The following is an 18,817-nucleotide window of genomic DNA, read 5'->3' on the forward strand; positions in this document are numbered from 1 at the left end:
GTGACCACCTAACAGTACAAACACAATATAAGTTTATCTAATGACAGTACATACACATTAAAAGTTTATCTCATACACATAACACATTTACATTTGATTAGCACAAAGGAATAATGACAAGTACTCAGTAGTTCATTTGGTGCCCATCTCCAGAGTTGTACTTATGAGAGGTCAAAGCGCAACCGGAAGGTAGTCCGGAGCTCATATGTGATCTATAAGTGCCTTACCGGCCTGATATTAATAGTATCACCAGCCCCATATGAGAACCTTTGTTGGATTCAATATGTGAAAGCATATTGAATCTATGTATAGGAGTGGTGATCAATGTATAGTGGGCTGTGTGCAAACATAGAGCTGTCATTATGAAATTCTGCGTGTCTTAGCGTAAAAGCCTTCTTAACATGAATACCTTATTGTCAATGTAATTCTTTCATATCGATCTTTTGTGCCAAAAGGCATCTGTTTACCCAATTGCTAGATCCTACTCGATGTTTGTGGATGACCCCAGACGCCTTCGGATGCGTCTCACTCTCTAACTATGTGATGTTACTTTGTTTAAAAATATCGGAGCTATTCTCCAATCGTTCTGGTGGCTCTAAGGGGAGTGTACATCCGCTCCAATGAGAATGCTTGTTGTGGGCGGGATAAGCACCTGATCGAATCCTATTCCTTTTGAATTAACATACATGTTAGCGCCAGAAATGGGAGCGCGAATGAGAGCACTCTTCATCACGCCCTTACGGCACACCTCCCATTTACTCTGCTACTATTGGTCTGAGGGCTTGTGAGGCATGTTTACCTACCCTATAGAGCCTTTGCAGTAAGCCAGGACTGTATTGGTCCTGACCTCGGTATAAGGTGCCTATATCGTGTTGAACGCACAGGGATATGTGTCTTGTAACTGAAATAAAAAATAAAGATAATAAGAAGTGAAAAATAATAAAATTTATTGCTAGCGGAACCCTGACATTTAGGACAATCTGTCATTGTATGTTGTATCGTGCAAACGATCGGAGGGAGGGGGGGTGGGGGATATAACAAACAAGGGAACTATTTATTAATGGCCCAGAGATACATGATGCTGTTATATCTCGTTACAATGTACCATACTGGGCTGAACCCACTGTACTAATATAATAGTGATGGTGATAATATAGAAGGAAGTGATAATAAACCTATTTTATTTTGTGTACTTCTTAGTGAGAACAAATAGTGAGTGGGATTCTAATGTGTAATAGATGTGCTAGTGACCCAGTGGTGTTTAACCAGTGTAAACTGATATTTTTATCTATATAATGTATATATATATACCTTGACTTAAATAAATTATAATAAGTGGACTGTGATAATCTAATATTGTAGGTAGTGCAGTGTCGGTCAGTCTAATGTAATACAGTAGTGGTGCTGTGCCAGTAAGTGACTTTTTAGTTAATATAGATTAGATGATGCCTCCAATGTTACCCATAGATAAATCACTATAAGCTATTAGTGGAAACATTATTATACAATACTTGTAATACGTGAGTATAAGTGGTGTGTCATTGTAACTAACAGTGTGTCTAGAAAATAGAATAATGGGTAAAAGATGGGATAGATTGTTTAACTGATGATGAAAACTCATATGGTGCTTGTGGTGGTCTAATCATATAAATGAATGAAAGAATGTGTAAGTGTATAATATAATAAAATATGTTAGGGGTGTGAGAGTTAACTGACATCTATGTACAGGGAATTGACAATTTGTGAGTCAATATTTAGCTAGCCTTGGGTAATGGCAGCTATTACATTGTCAAGCCTACAACCTATTGGTAACTAAAGAAACCGATCTCACAATTCATCATTAGGGGAGAACACTAGTGGACAGGATGGAGGGGGGAGAGGGAGAGTGGGGTATGATATCCCCATCCCCTAGCACCATAAATTGTTCGGGTCATCAGAATGCCGCCATGTCAAGGTTCTCATTAAGACCATCTGGCTGTAGAGTTTGTAATTTTTTAATCCAGAAGGTCATTTACGATACCCATTTTGGAGCGAACCTGGTGTTCTATGGCCGCTATATTGATGATTTGCTATTCATTTTCAAAGGGTCAGAAGAGGACATTAGGGGATTTATAGATCACTTGAACAATAACACTTTTGGGATTTCTTTTACCCATAATATAAAAAAAGAGGAAATTAAACAATCTATCCCATCTTTTACCCATTATTCTATTTTCTAGACACACTGTTAGTTACAATGACACACCACTTATACTCACGTATTACAAGTATTGTATAATAATGTTTCCACTAATAGCTTATAGTGATTTATCTATGGGTAACATTGGAGGCATCATCTAATCTATATTAACTAAAAAGTCACTTACTGGCACAGCACCACTACTGTATTACATTAGACTGACCGACACTGCACTACCTACAATATTAGATTATCACAGTCCACTTATTATAATTTATTTAAGTCAAGGTATATATATATACATTATATAGATAAAAATATCAGTTTACACTGGTTAAACACCACTGGGTCACTAGCACATCTATTACACATTAGAATCCCACTCACTATTTGTTCTCACTAAGAAGTACACAAAATAAAATAGGTTTATTATCACTTCCTTCTATATTATCACCATCACTATTATATTAGTACAGTGGGTTCAGCCCAGTATGGTACATTGTAACGAGATATAACAGCATCATGTATCTCTGGGCCATTAATAAATAGTTCCCTTGTTTGTTATATCCCCCACCCCCCCCACCCGCCGATCGTTTGCACGATACAACATACAATGACAGATTGTCCTAAATGTCAGGGTTCCGCTAGCAATAAATTTTATTATTTTTCACTTCTTATTATCTTTATTTTTTATTTCAGTTACAAGACACATATCCCTGTGCGTTCAACACGATATAGGCACCTTATACCGAGGTCAGGACCAATACTGTCCTGGCTTACTGCAAAGGCTCTATAGGGTAGGTAAACATGCCTCACAAGCCCTCAGACCAATAGTAGCAGAGTAAATGGGAGGTGTGCCGTAAGGGCGTGATGAAGAGTGCTCTCATTCGCGCTCCCATTTCTGGCGCTAACATGTATGTTAATTCAAAAGGAATAGGATTCGATCAGGTGCTTATCCCGCCCACAACAAGCATTCTCATTGGAGCGGATGTACACTCCCCTTAGAGCCACCAGAACGATTGGAGAATAGCTCCGATATTTTTAAACAAAGTAACATCACATAGTTAGAGAGTGAGACGCATCCGAAGGCGTCTGGGGTCATCCACAAACATCGAGTAGGATCTAGCAATTGGGTAAACAGATGCCTTTTGGCACAAAAGATCGATATGAAAGAATTACATTGACAATAAGGTATTCATGTTAAGAAGGCTTTTACGCTAAGACACGCAGAATTTCATAATGACAGCTCTATGTTTGCACACAGCCCACTATACATTGATCACCACTCCTATACATAGATTCAATATGCTTTCACATATTGAATCCAACAAAGGTTCTCATATGGGGCTGGTGATACTATTAATATCAGGCCGGTAAGGCACTTATAGATCACATATGAGCTCCGGACTACCTTCCGGTTGCGCTTTGACCTCTCATAAGTACAACTCTGGAGATGGGCACCAAATGAACTACTGAGTACTTGTCATTATTCCTTTGTGCTAATCAAATGTAAATGTGTTATGTGTATGAGATAAACTTTTAATGTGTATGTACTGTCATTAGATAAACTTATATTGTGTTTGTACTGTTAGGTGGTCACTATGGCAACAATTAGCAACAGGGGTTGCAAGCTAGGTGGCGTGTCAGTTTGCTAATTAGGTGCACACCTGGCCACACCTATCCACCCGAATACTAACTAAATTGTTACCATAGTAATTGATTGAGAAAGATCACACATTGGCTGGATTTTTAATTGATTGTCCAATCAGATAATGTTTTAGTTTTTTAATTTAGTATATAGCAAGTGTATTTTTTAATGTTTTATTATAGCCTGATGAAACAGCCCATAGGCGGCTGAGAAACGCGTCGCTGTGTTATTAAAGATTTTTACTTTTATATACACTTGCTGGTGTGGTATTTTGACCTAATAACCTGTTGTGGGGTTTCATACACCCCTCTCCTATCCACCGTTATACTACTGGAAGCGGAGGATCACTTGCCGTGGTTTGTCTACTGGGCGACTTATGGTTCCAGCTTGCTGATATTGCACCTGGAGGTGCTTTGTTTCCTGTGAGTATACCCATTAGGGCTATATTCTCCCTGGGCTCAAACAATACTAGGCCATGTTGGTTTGCCTCTCTCTTTTCTAGGCATAGGATCTTAGGCTCTCAAGGAACACCGACTGGATCTATTTGGAGGTATATCAGTGAGCTGAACTACTGTGAAGTTTCAGCCTGCCCCACTAGCACCACCTGGGTGCTTGACGTTTGTGAGTATATATAGTGCCTTCTATATATTTATTTCTTTGTTTTGGTGGTACTGGGCCATGGTGGCGCCTCTGTGTTCTTCTATTCACAAAAATAATTGTCAGTTCTACCCTCAATCACCCCTAGCAGTACACATTCTAATTCCCTGCCTGGGCTGGTCAGCTGCTCATTTACTGTGACTGACTCACCTGTGTTAAGGTTGGGAATCCTTTTAGAATCAGGTTTGTGACATTTAAAGACTGGGATTGACAAATGCTGATATAAAGTGTGAAAACAATTATATAGTGGCCCATTAACCCCTTAATGACCAGCATCGTACCCTGTATGTCGCTGGTCTTTCTGTGGGAGTTGCTTTTTCTATAGTGCTATTTTAGAAAGCCAGCAGGAGGGAAGGAGGGTCTAATAGCTGCAAGACTTGCGATATTATAATCAGACAATGTTGTGGTCGTTAAGGGATTAATATGGCAAAATACGTCATAAACCAACACTCTTCAAATTGTTATAATTTAATTGCCATACACTTGCCAGTGCATAAACAAAATGTTTACTTTTTTTTTTTTTAGCAAATTAGCACATATATGGAGAAGCCCTGGTCTCTGGCAAAAAGTTTCCCAGCCCTTTTGGCCCATTTATCTTTGAGTGGGAAGAGATACAGGCAGTCACAGCTAGCTACTTTCCTTTGTAGCCTGCAGTAGCAGCACACTTATCTAAGTAGCTTAACCAGACTCACCTCTCTTTTCCTCCTTCCTTCCTCTTTAATACCCCCCATGTAGTTTTGACAGTGGAACTGTGTTGCACCCCATGAAGTTTTGGACAGTCAAGGGTTAAATCATTGTAGTGAGTGTTTCTGATATTCAGAGGTTTAAGTCACTGCAACACACGTGTTTAGGCAGTTATTTAACCTTTTGATTGTCTTGCATGTTCCCAGTAATCAATGGATGTAAAGGGCCATTATAGTAAAAAAAAAAAAAAAAAAAAATTATATTATCAGCCTTACACTATTATGTGTATAACCCACGCAAAGTAGTTAAACACGCAGTAGAAATACTGCTTGGGACTCGCCAAACACTTCTAGTTACACATCTGAGTTGTGCAGCTAGCTCACTGATTGGATCAGCAGCATTTTCTTTTCGGGACCACCAGTGCTCTGCGAGTCCAAAGTGGTATTTCTACTGTGTGTTTAACCCCTTTGTGGGGGGTTAAACACACGGTAGTCTAGGGTCGATAGTCTTAAAATTACATGCTCTAATGGACCTTTAATTACTACTGTGTTGTGATACTGACAACCAGTTGGTTAAATTACTGTTGTGTGTTCCTGGCTTCAGAGGTACCATTTAATAACTGCGTCAGTTACTGGGAAAAGGGAACGGATGTCTAGCACCCTCACTCTGATTGGGCCAACTTCTTGTCTTCCATGGATCATTCATCTCTGTACATCAAGAAAGATAAAGAATCCATAAATCTTTCCCTTTATAAAGCAAAATGAAATATCTTATTTGTGTGATGTTTCAGTCAGGCACAGTCTTTTGTACGTTTGGTCAGCTGACAGACACATCTTAGTGTTTAGCACACAGAAGTCTACATAATTCTAAAAAATCTATTATATTTTATGTAGATCTGGACAATCCAATCCTACGTTTTTTCTTCAGAAGGGAGATAAAAAATATGTCCTTAGGAAGAAACCTCACGGTCCTCTGCTGCCTGGTGCACATCGGGTAAGCTTATGTATCTGAATAACACTTTTATTCATATTATTGTTATAATCTAGGAAATAAAAAATGTAAAAAAATATAGTTTTTTCCTCTCCTTTTTGTGCAGTTTTTGTTTATTAAAATGAATTATGTTATGTGCCTTTAATGCATTTCTAATATTATTATCATTTATTATTAATATTTTATCAAAGCACCAGCATGTTACACAGGGCTGTGTTTGTATATATTGTTTGTATGTATTATAATTTAAATAGACAGGTTTCCAAAAAATTAAAGGGCCAGTCTAATGCAATACTTACTTGATATACTTACAGATTGAGCGAGAGTACCAGGTTCAGACGGCCTTATTTGCAGCAGGCTTTCCTGTCCCCAAGCCTTTACTGTACTGCACAAATGTGTCAGTCATTGGAACAGAATTCTATGTAATGGAACATGTACAGGTGGGTTCTCTTTAATGTTTAATGTCTATAAATAAAATGTTTACAACTGAAATGAAGGCAGACAGATGTTGACATAAAAATAAGGACAGGTAATAGTAAAATGGACATATAGATGTTTAGTGGACTGACTCTTATACACAAAAAAAATAAAAAGGCACGAAACCTCATTTTTTTCACTATTCAGACAGAACATGTGTTTTTAAACAACTTTCCAATTTACTTCTATTAACTAATTTGTTTCATTCTCTTGGTATCCTTAGTTGAAAAGCATACCTAGGTAGACTCAGGAGCAGCAATACATCACTGAGAGCTAAGCACTAATTGGTAGCTGCACATAAATGCCTCTTTTCATTGGTTCACCAAATTTGTTCAGCTAGCTCCCAGTAGTGAGTGCATTGCTGCTCCTTCAACAAAATATACCAAGATAATGTAGCAAGTTTGATAATAGAAGTAAATTGGAAAGCTGTTTAACATTACATGTTCAATCTGAATCATGGAAGAAACATGTTTGGTTTCTTGTCCCTTTAATGTTATGCTTTTTGTGTTAATTCTATACAATTACATCTATTCATGTTGCTTATATTCACCATCTGATTTTTTTATTTTGTTTCGTTTTAATTGATAATTTTAAATGTTATGGAAAAACGGATAAATAAAAGTTACTTAAAAAAATTAGGAACAGGAAAATGTCCTCATGTAAGATATTGATATATTGTTATCAACATATGCGTTAGTAATGATTTAGCCACATAGGGACAGCTGTCAGTTACATACAACCCGGGAGGCACTGTAGGACACCACCTCCTTGCTTCCATGTCTTCTTCTAGACCATGGTCACTTCTGTATGAATGCCTAATTACTACACATGTCTACTGTAGATAAATGATAACTGTTTCCTGTTGGGACATTTGAATAGGATATCAATTGTTTCAATGGTTCTCCTAATTCAAACTGAGGAAGTTCTCATTGCATTAGAATGGCTTTGAAAATGGAACATAAAATCATCCAAGGTTGCGTACAAAGTGGGGAGTGTTGTAGAAAACAGTAAACCATGATCAGAAACCTGCTGAGAGAAATATAGCTATTTGGCAGTGGGAGAGAACCTACTGGAGTGTACCCGTATCTTGCACAAATACACGTCCGTATTGATCAAGTATATTTTGTTGCATTTCCAATGCCTTCACCTGTATGGTCAAGTGTCAAAGCAAGAATCAGATGCACTTCAGATCCAAATCTAAATCTTTTTGAATATTTAAAAAAAGGAAAGAAATCCCAGAGCAGAATAAAAATACATGCATTTGCATTATATCAGTGTCATCAATTGGAAAAAATGAATTTAATGCTCTTAATATCACTTTACTTTATACTTTAGTAATTATCACTACTGATAATCAGAATTGAAATATTTATTTGTTTCTACTACAATTTTATGTTCTAACTTGAAATTTTAGTAGTAACAATGGAACACTAAATACATTTTATAAGCATAGTAGTGAGGTTATTCCCCACCTCCCTCTAATTATGGGTCCATGTTTAAATCTATCTTTATTAACAGAAAAATATATACACATTTAAACAGAGAGCAAAAGAAAGGGGAGAGAGTAAAAGAGAGGGGAGAGAGAGCAAAAGAGAGGGAGAGAGACAGCAAAAGAGAGAGGAGAGAGAGAGAGCAAAAGAGAGGGGAGAGAGAGCAAAAAAAGAGTATAGAAAGAAATAGAGAGAGCAAAAGAAAGGAGAGAGAGTAAAAGAGAGAGGGCAGAGAGAGCGTACAAAAGAGAGGGGAGAGAGAGAGAGCAAAAGAGAGGGGGGAGAGAGAGCAAAAGAAAGGGGGGAAGAGAGAAAGCAAAAGAGGGGGAGAGAGAGAGAAAACGAGAGGGGGGAGAGAGAGAGGGGAAGAGTGAGAGAAAAAGAGAGGGAGAGAGATAGCAAGAGAGGGGGGAGAGAGAGAGCAAAATACAGGGGGAAGAGAGAGAGCAAAAGAGAGGGGGGAGAGAGAGAGCAAAAGAGAGGTGAAAGAGAGAGAGAGGGCAAAAGAGAGGGGGGATAGAGAGAGAGAGCAAGGGGTGGGACCGCTGTACTGCAAAAAATGGCCCGTGTACACAGGCTTTAGGACTAGTGTATGTATGTATGTGTATATAGAACATATATTTCTATGTGAAGAACATTGGAATGCGAAATGTTCATATTTTCATGTTGGGTTAGCAGAGAGTTAGGTTGTTTCCCCCACTTTTTTTTCTCCATTAACGTCAATGGGGAAATAGGTTATCACACGTGCATTATTCTGAGTTCAGCATTTTGCTTGCGTCGGGTTAGCACGAGAGCGATCACTTTTTACTTTCAATGCGAGCACAACCCGACACGTGCAAAAAGTTTATTTCTAGCGAAAGTGCTAAGTAGCGCTTCACTTGTAATCTGGCCCTTAGTGTTTTATGTCCCTTTAAATGCTAATAATGCTTATAATTTTATTTATTATGTTTTTGTATATTTATATGTCTAGAATTGATGTATTGTTTTCTTCAGGGTCGAATCTTCAGAGATGTTTCGCTGCCAGATGTCAGCCCTGCAGAGAGAGCTGCCCTGTATGTTGCATTGGCAGAAACCTTGTCACAGCTGCATTCATTTAATATACACAAGCTTAATCTCTCTGGCTATGGCAAAGGAGAGGGCTACTGCCAGAGGCAGGTAATACCTTTATTTAGTTTCTACATTCTGGATAGGTTTGGATTCTTGTAATGGTAAAGGTGCACTTCTGTGTATATGTATTTCAGTCTTATGTTCCGTGAAGTATGCTGCATTAGGATGTGTTGAATTTAACAAAATGCAAGGTGAGTGAACAGAGTCTAAATCACTGAAACAGAAAGTTAAAGGGACACCAAACCCAAAAAATTAATTTCATTATTCAGATAGAGCAAACAGTTTCAAACAACTTTCACGTTAAATTATATTATCTAATTTGGTCTGTTCTCTTGGTATCCTTTGTTAAAAAAATATACCTAGGTAGGCTCAGGGTGGCTGCACAAATATACCTGTTATCATTGGCTTTTCACGTTCCTTTAAATATAATCTAATTTTATGTTTTAGTGAATAGCATTGCTGACAATTTATTAAAATGGCACTCATCTGCATTGCGTCATATTCAATGAGAAGCAATAATTTAATGTATCACGTGCTTGCCTTATGTTAAAAGAAATTCTTTATTTTTAATTGCTAAGATTCTTCTTTATAAATGTATTGATATATTTTATTTATTACTCCATTTGAATAACAGTGACCTCCCTCCTCTTTGCTAATACACATTTCAGCTCATCTCAGTGCGCTAGGCCTTCTTCGACTCACTACATCATATTTCTTAAAGCAATTCATTTGTCTGTGGACTTTGTGTCTTTTTGTATGGTGGTTATAGTACTTACAGTTTGGGGCATACAAAGAAAGTAAAAGCAACTCCCTGTCACTCTCCAAGTTCAATAAGAAAAAGTTAAAGTTGGAAGATTAGGCAGCACCCACACAAAGGCGACTTGGCAGATAAGTCAGGTGTGGAGTCAGCAATGTCGGTGAAAATAAATAGTAGTACAATATGATTTTTCTTGCCATAAACCAGCTTTTTCACAGTGCAAACCCACATACACTGTCTCTGTCACTGGGACTGGTGCATGAGAAAGGAGGATGGATCCTGCACCCTGTCCTAACTGTGACCGTGTGAGAATGACTAAAGTCATCAGTAGGACAGAGAGCAAAGTGTTTATTATAGGAGCTGACATGGCAGTAGCATCAAACCACCTCTTACTGCCACCTAGCAGGCCTAATCTTCCTGAGAAGTAGTACAGAAGATTGAAGGAGGGGCACAAAGAGGATCACACAATGTGCAGAGTTGCACTCAGACCCTCCCCCTTAGTAATGTCACTGGCTGGAAACATGGTTGAATCATAGTTGATTCATAGTATTCTGAGAACTCCCCTGTCGGTAGTGCGCATGGTATAGTAAAAGCAGGCATGAAAGTAAATCTAAGCCTTAATTCAAGCAGAGTTTGCGCAGAAGTCTGTGTGCTGCGCTGATTAGATAAGTACATAGAGAAAACAGTGAGACCGAGCAGCAGGTAGAGGCAACAACCCTGTAACTTGTATACACAAAAAGCTCACCTGCATTTGTGCACACACCCATAATACCATTATATTGTACTACATACTGGGAGATAGTTCTTTTAAAAGCACTTATTTCTATAATCCTTGGAATCTTCTCCTTAACCCCTTAAATGCTGTTTTTAAAAACTCATCTGTTCAGAGAATATGTTATTATTATCAGGTATTTGTAGAGCGCCAACAGATTCCGCAGTGCTGTAAACATAGTCGGTATACAGGATAGCTTTTGCAGGGATCAAGTGGGTAGAGGGCCCTGCTGAGAGTTTCACTGTTGCAGTCGGCTCTTATGAAGGCGATCTGCAAACAGCTGGGCTCATAGGCTTACATTTTAATGGGTTCAAGGGGAAAGCAATGGAGTTAGGAAAGGTTAGTGTTGGTTGTAAGCATCCCTGAATAGTAGAGTTTTTAGGGAGCGCTTGAAGCTGTTAAAACTAGGGGAGAGTCTTGTGGAGCGAGGCAGGGAGTTCCACAAGATGAGGGCCAGTCTGGAGAAGTTCTGTGAACGGGAATGTGAGGAAGTAACAAGAGAGGAGGAGAGGGGGAGATCCTGAGCTGATCGAAGGGGACGGGAGGGAGAGTATCTGGAGACAAGTTCTGAAATGTAAAGGGAGCAGTGCAGTTGAGAGCTTTGTATGTCAGAGTGAGGATTTTGTGTTTAAACCTAGAGGCAAGAGGAAGCCAGTGAAGGTATTGGCAGAGAGGTGCAGCAGATGAAGAGCGACGAGTAAGGAAGATGAGCCTGGCAGAGGCATTCATTATGGATTGTAAAGGAGCTATGCGGCAGCTAGACCAGAGAGGACGGAGTTGCAGTAGTCGAGGCGGGAAAGGATGAGAGAGTGGATTAAAATCTTAGTTGTATCTTGTGTAAGGACATGTCTAATTTTAGAGATGTTTTTAAGGTGGAAGCGGCAGGCTTTAGCCAAGGACTGAATGTGAGGAGTGAAGGAAAGATCTGAGTCAAGTGTGACCCCAAGACATCGGGCATGCGGGGTAGGAGTAATGATGGAATTATCAACAGTTATAGAAATTTTGGGGGTGGAGACATTGGAAGAAGGGGGAAAAATAAGGAGTTCAGTTTTGGAGAGATTTAGCTTAAGGTAGTGAGAGGACATCCAAGATGACATATGAGAAAGACAGTTAGTGACATGGGTTAGTAAGGAAGGAGGTAGGTCTGGTGCAGAGAGGTAGATTTGGGTGTCATCGGCATACAAATGATATTGAAACCCATGGGACTTTATTAAGGAACCTAATGATGACATGTAGATTGAAAAGAGAAGGGGACCGAGGACAGAGCCTTTAGGTACCCCAACAGAAAGTGGTAACAGGGCAGAGGATGCTCCGGAGAAGGCTACACTAAATGTACGGTTAGTCAGATAGGAAGAGAACCACGAGAGAGCTGTGTCGCAGATACCGAAGGATTGGAGGGTTTGGAGCAGAAGATGGTGGTCAACAGTGTCAAAGGCTGCAGAAAGGTCAAGGAGGATAAGTGGCCTTTGGATTTTGCTGTAAGTAGGTTGTTGGTAACCTTGACAATTGCTGTCTCTGTAGAGTGATGGGGACGAAATCCAGATTGCAGTGGGTCAATAAGAGAGTTTAGTGTAAGGAAATGGGTTTAGACGTGAGTATACTAGCTTTTCGAGGAGCTTTGACGGCAAGAGGAGTTGGGAAATAGGGCGGTAGTTGTTGGGAGGTTGGATCGAGGGAAGCTTTTTTTGAGGAAGGTAGCGTGGTGACAGTGCATGTTTTTATGATGAGGAAATATACCAGTGCTGAGGCGAAAGTTTGAAATGTGTGTGAGTATGGGATGTGAGGGTAGAAGAGACGGTAGGGGGAGTAAGCTGTGAGGGGATGGGGTCGAGGGGACAGGTAGTGATGTGGAGGACAGTATAAAGGGGCAGAAACTTCATCCTCTCGTTAACAGGTGGCAAACGAGCAGCATTTTTGGATTTTTGGGTTTTGGTATGATTGTGAGGCCTTTTGAGGGAGGGTGGGAGAATGGTAGTATGTTGAGAGCTGATTTCACTTCTGATGGAGCCAATTTTGTTATTGAAGTGGCTGGCAAAATCTTGAGCTGAGAGAGAGGTTGTATTAGGAGGTGGGGGTGGGCGGAGATGAGTATTGAACGTGGAGAACAGACGTTTTGGGTTTGAGGAAAGAGTAGAGATGAGATATAGAGAAGTATTGTGCTTATAGAGATTAAGGGCAGAAATAGTAGGAGTTCAGGATGAACTTGTAGTTGAAGAATGTCAGCTAAACTCAGAGATTTCCTCCAGTGTCACTCAGCAGTACGGGAACATCTGCGTAGGTACTGTGTCAGAGGAGTATGCCTGGCTGAGGATGAGAGTGTGGTTTCAGAGCTTATGGTTGGAGGGGCCAGATTGTCAATGAGCCGATGTAAGGGTAGAGTTATACTGGCAGAGATAGATTGGTCAGGGCAGGAAAAGGATGGTGATGGATGAGAGGAGAGGTTTGAGAGAGCTAGCGAGCTGTTGCAGATCTAATGACTTAGTGCTTCTGTGAAGTTTGGTGTGGGGGGGTAGAGGAAGGGGGAGTTGTAGGTAGGGAAGTGATGTTGTAAGTTAGGAGATGATGGTCAGAGAGAGCAAAAGGGAGTTTGTTAAATTTGAGATAGTGCATGATAGGTGAAAATCAGATCACGGGAATGACCATCTTTTGTGAGTGGGAGAGTCAGTCCATTGTGACAGGCCGAAGAGGAAGTGAGTTGAGAAGTTCTTTTGCAGAGAAGGCAGTGGGATTGCCAAGAGGGATGTTGAAGTCGCCAAGAATGAGGGCAGGGGTGCTTTGAGGAAAGGAAATAGGAAGCCAGGCAGCACTAAGTGATCTAAAAATTTAGTTGTGGAGCCAGGGGGGTGGTATATGACTGCAACACATATAGTGAGGGGAGAGAGAATACCGAATCAAGTGTGCTTCAAATGAAGAAAATGTGAGTGAAGAGAAGGGCTGTATTTGTTGAAAGGTGCAATGAGAGGAAAAGTAAAATACCAACACCACCTCCTTGTCTATGCCAGACCAAGAGTGTGTGGCTGAAATGGAGACTCCCATGTGACAGATGCAGCAGTGGATGCTGTGTCTGAAGCAGAGAGCCAGGTGTCTGTAAGAGCCAGAAGCTTATAGGGACACTGTACCCAAAATTTTTCTTTTGTGATTCAGATAGAGCATGCAATTTTAAGCAACTTTCTAATTTACTCCTATTAACAATTTTTTCTTCGTTCTCTTGCTATCTTTATATGAAAAAGAAGGCAGCTAAGCTTTTTTCTTGGTTCAGCACTCCGGAAGAAGTTTTTGATTGGTGGATGAATTTATCCACAATCAGCAAGGACAACCTAGGTTGTTCACCAAAAATGGGCCGGCATCTAAAACTTACATTCTTGCATTTCAAATAAAGATACCAAGAGAATAAAGAACATTTGATAATAGGAGGTAAATTAGAAAGTTGCTTAAAATTGCATGCTCTACTCTGAATCACCGAAAGAATATTTTTGGGTACAGTGTCCCTTTAAGAGAGTGGGAGATAAAGAGATCATGGATAGAATTAAGCTTGTTGCAAACAGAGCGAGAGTTCCAGAGTGCACAAGTGAAGGGGGAGGTGGTTTTAGATGTAAGAAAGGCCACACAAGGATGTGAAAGGCTAGGAGTTTGTGAGGGAGCAGGATTTAGGGGAGATGTCGCCAGCAGCGTGGTATCAGAGCAAGAGGGAGAGTGAGATGAGAAGCAGATTTGCAGTAATATGTCCCAAGATTAGCCCAAAAGGTAACATTGCCAACTCCTGAGACATCCCCCTGGATCTGTTGGGTTTATTTGGATGTTGGAGAACGAAGCTGCTTTTAAACGTAGCCAGGTTCGATTATGTTGTTCATTAAGATTAAAGGGATAGTAAAGTCCAAATTAAACTTTGATGCCTTCAGATAGGGCATGTCTTTTATTTTTTTATATTTATTGAGGTTGTTCAAATATAAACAGTGAGAAAAGTTCAGTAGCATATATACATTGGGTACATCAATAATTGTTTTGCAATTTACATTTAGGTACAAAATTATTGGATTACAAAATATACAAAACTGTGTAATAATCAGAAGAACAACACAGTATTATCATTCAAAATAAAACTGAACATTTAATATTGGAACTCCATTCTTGTGATTTTTCGTAGGAAATAAATGCGCCTCCAGAACTTCAAAAGGCCACTCATAGACCTATGCAATCTAAATGATCAAGAGGAGGAGCTCAAATGTTACATATGGTCACCTCTTGGACCTTGACATTTAATTACACACAGGAATGTAGTAATGTAGTTAAAAGATTATATAATACACTACAATAAAGTGGTTTTGAACTATATTTTGAAAGGGGGAACGATCAATTGCTGACCTGGTGTAAAATAATTAATCATAGTAGGTTGCTATATTATAGTGACTCCATAAGATGCAATAGTATGCCATGATGGGTATGAGATAAGATCTCCATAAATAGTTGTCTAAGATGATATATTGAGATATATGACTACTGTAAAGAGTTAGAGTATAGGGTGCTCCTTGTAATGTATAAGTGTGTCCTGAGTAGTTCACTATCTCTATTAATAGACTAAAGATGTGCCATCCCCAGCCGAAGACAGCAACAACAATAGGTATTTATTGTTTATATCACCCTATATCAGGAAGATATAAGTGTAATGGGTAAAATAAGTTATTATGCTAAAATTTTCAACACTTATAAAAATTGTACACAGGAATCCAGAGCTAGTAGGTTATGGGGATCAGAATGAGATACTCTATTCACATGTACTTGATATAACATTTGAGCCATAAAGCATGTGATTGGTAGCGTAATTGTAGCATATCAACTTATTAGTAACCATAGATCCAGCTTGTCTAGATTACAATAGAGACTACAAGGCATAAGTGCCTTACAGAAGGATGTTAAACAGAGGCATATTAACAGCCCTTGGTAGGGGTTAATTTGACAGTAAACACAACATATTATCTGATTGGCACAACAGGAGCCTAGCTGTGATGCATAGGTAACATACTACATGTTTTTTTTTGTTTGTTTGTTTTTTGAAACAAAAACATGGGGATGTGATTTCAGTGTGTTGAGAAGTGTAATAAACTTTAGCCAAACAATGGAGTCTCAGACTTTAATGTACTGAAAAACCGATATGCAATTGAGATATCACTAGTTGGGGAAAAAAAAACATTTTGAAGCCATTTCCTTAAGGCTAAGGAATATTTATCAGGACTCCGTAAAACTATTACTTTAGTTACCAGGGAAGTGTTATGTGTGGTATGATAAATTAATCCTGGGTCTTATATCTCACTTCAGACCACGCCTTGTCGGTCAGTATGTTAGCTGGGGGTAATATGTCCTAGGTGTGAAAGTTGCCAGCTCCAGAGATTCAGCGCTAATGATTCTCTTCTTTTCCGATCCCGATTCTGGCTCCCATAGACAGAATACAACAGCTGACCCCCTCACTTTTCTCTTGGATGCAGGCGAGGTTAAAGAACAGCAAAGGAAAGTTATACTCAGAGTTTCGGGCAGATGATCATCTGATCAGTAGGCCTAGGGAGGCAAGTAAGAGGGTCTTCTCTGTGACTCGCTACAGTTTTGTTCACTGGACAGATATCACATGGGAAGTCACCTTCCTCCATCGCTCCAAGAGAGAGCCCGCCAACATTCTCCCCGAGATCAGATACCGTTCTCGCACTAGCAATGAAGGACTCTGCATCACAGGTCGGGCCTCTAAAAATAGCTCAAAAGCCCCTGGTGAGGAATCAAGGATGAGTGGAGATCTTTTGGAGAAAGGGTTTAACCGACTCGGCTGTGGGATCACACAACTTGACGCCCCTGACGTGCTCTTATTTATAGCTGTTGAATATCGTCTGGGAGCAGACAGTAGGCTTCCGTACAATTCGTTTTGGGTGCTCCAGTCTGTGAAGAAATCAGCAAGAGCTCCTTCACGAGATTCCAGAAATGATCTTTAGAAGCTGGCAAACTTACTCTCCCATCTGTCAAGGGCCTCCATTTTCAATATATACTGTAGTTCAGAAGGGTCTTTCTCAGAAGAATAATCCCTGCCATCAATCAACCTACCAAGTGTTAGATGGTTTCTCCCCTTGTAGTTGAGAAGACAAACAGTCAAGACGCGACTGCTATACCCCACATACGGTGGGGGGTGTTAAGTCCTCGTGGAAGGCCGCCGGTCTTGTAGTCCCAACGATCCAGATTTGGGCCCAGTGGTCAAGAATTCTTGCAAATTTGGTTTTATTATGATCAGTGATTTATAGCCTAGTTAAAGCTGAGATGTATGTCATCAGTTGTTACAGATCAAACTTAATAATCGCGCGGATTAGAGAGATCACACCGGGGAGCCACAAATATTGCAGCCTATCATGGCCCGCCGCCTAGACACACCCCAGGGCATGTCATTTTTAAACAACTAATTTACTTTATCATTCCAATTTGCTTTGTTCTTTTGTTATTCTTAGTTGAAAGCTAAACCTAGGTAGGCTCATATGTTAATTTCTAAGCCCCTTGAAGGCCGCCTCCAGCATTTGACAGTTTTCACAGCTAGAGGGCAGTTAGTTCATCTGTTTCATATAGATAACATTGTGCTCATGCACGTGAAGTTATTTAAGAGTCAGCACTAATTGCCTGGAATGCAAGTCTGGCAACAGATCTGAGGATAAGGAGGCAGTTAGCAGAAGCTTAGATACAAGGTAATTAGAGATGCAAAAAGTATATTTCTATAACAGTATTGCTTATGCAAAACTGGGAAATGGTAAATAAAGGGATTATCTATCTTTTTAAACAATAACATTTTTGGTGTTTACTATCCCTTTAAGTACTGGTTAAGAGAGAGACTAAACCCTAGTTGGAAACAATATTTTCTTTTTATGTATCTTATATGTGCATTTGTTTTTGTACAAATATAGGGGGGTACATTTATAGAGGTATGCTTTTATATATTTAGGCATTTCAAATACAAAGTTTCTTTCTTTCTGTTGTTAGGAACAATAACTTCTTAAAGGGACATTTGTATACTAGATTTTTTCTTTGCATAAATGTTTTGCTAGATAATCCATTTATACAGCCCAATCTGTGAGTGTTTTGTAAAAATGTATAGTTTTGCTTATTTTTAAATTTTTTTAAAACAAAGCTTTATTGAAACAATACATCTGTGTACAATAAAAATAAAATATTACACAAATCTATGAGTTATGCATTATCGATGTTATCATACCGATAGGTCTGGAAAGGCATGGCATATGTGTACAACAGTAAGGCTTGTAAAACAGAGGGATCTGTACATAGGCCTATAACTTAGGTCATGTTCTTCAGAGTGTCCATAATTCGTGTTGTTTCGATCCTTTTTAATATGCTTTTCGTTTTAAAATTTATTACAGTTTTTTTTACAGAGAAGAAAAACACATTACATAAGGCTATCAAGAAAGCGTGGTTGGTGATGTGTGGGTGGTGGGGCGGGGGACGTGATGTTGCAGTAGGATTCTGGGGTGTTAGTAGGGGGAAAGCGTTGCTTATTTTTTAATAACATTGTGCAGATTTTCAGACTCCTAACCAAGCCCCCAAAGTTTTAGATGTATACTGATGTATACAGATTCTAGCTACTATTGTTTGTGTAATCTGCTTTTTCATATGCAGGTAGGGGTGGGGGAGTATCTGCTGTTCCTGTTTCCACCTGCCCTTTTCAGTGGGTGTCCCAGCCTAATCTCATCAACAGTGCTGGGAGCTTCTAACTAGATTTAAAGGTTTTATACAGGATTTTTAGACCAGTATCTGGGCATATTATTCTTTATATTAGTAGTCTATTACATGCAGTTATATAAACATTGGTGTACTGTCCCCTTTAACTTATTTTAGAGATAGCAATAACTATTGTTCAATATTGTTGTATCTTTGTGTACTAAAATGCTAATGCTATAGCTGAGTCAATACCAGCGACAGATGCTTAGAGATCGATTGACCCAGACTGTGATTTAGAGAGACTGTGGAGACTACCTAATGATCTTTGTATTACAGAAAAAAAGCATTTGTTTTGTCCAAGCAC

General features: G+C 39.4%; 1 protein-coding gene across 1 annotated transcript in view; it reads left to right on the forward strand.

Moving 5' to 3' along the window:
* ACAD11 (acyl-CoA dehydrogenase family member 11) overlaps nt 1-18,817 on the forward strand; it is a 381,257-nt gene that overhangs the window by 10,835 nt on the left and 351,605 nt on the right. The window contains 3 exon segments of the mRNA XM_053714335.1: nt 6,062-6,161; nt 6,473-6,598; nt 9,119-9,280. Of these exon segments, the coding sequence (XP_053570310.1) occupies nt 6,062-6,161; nt 6,473-6,598; nt 9,119-9,280 (388 nt within the window).

This window comes from Bombina bombina, chromosome 5 (genome assembly GCF_027579735.1).
Source record: "Bombina bombina isolate aBomBom1 chromosome 5, aBomBom1.pri, whole genome shotgun sequence".
Lineage (NCBI taxonomy): Eukaryota > Metazoa > Chordata > Amphibia > Anura > Bombinatoridae > Bombina > Bombina bombina.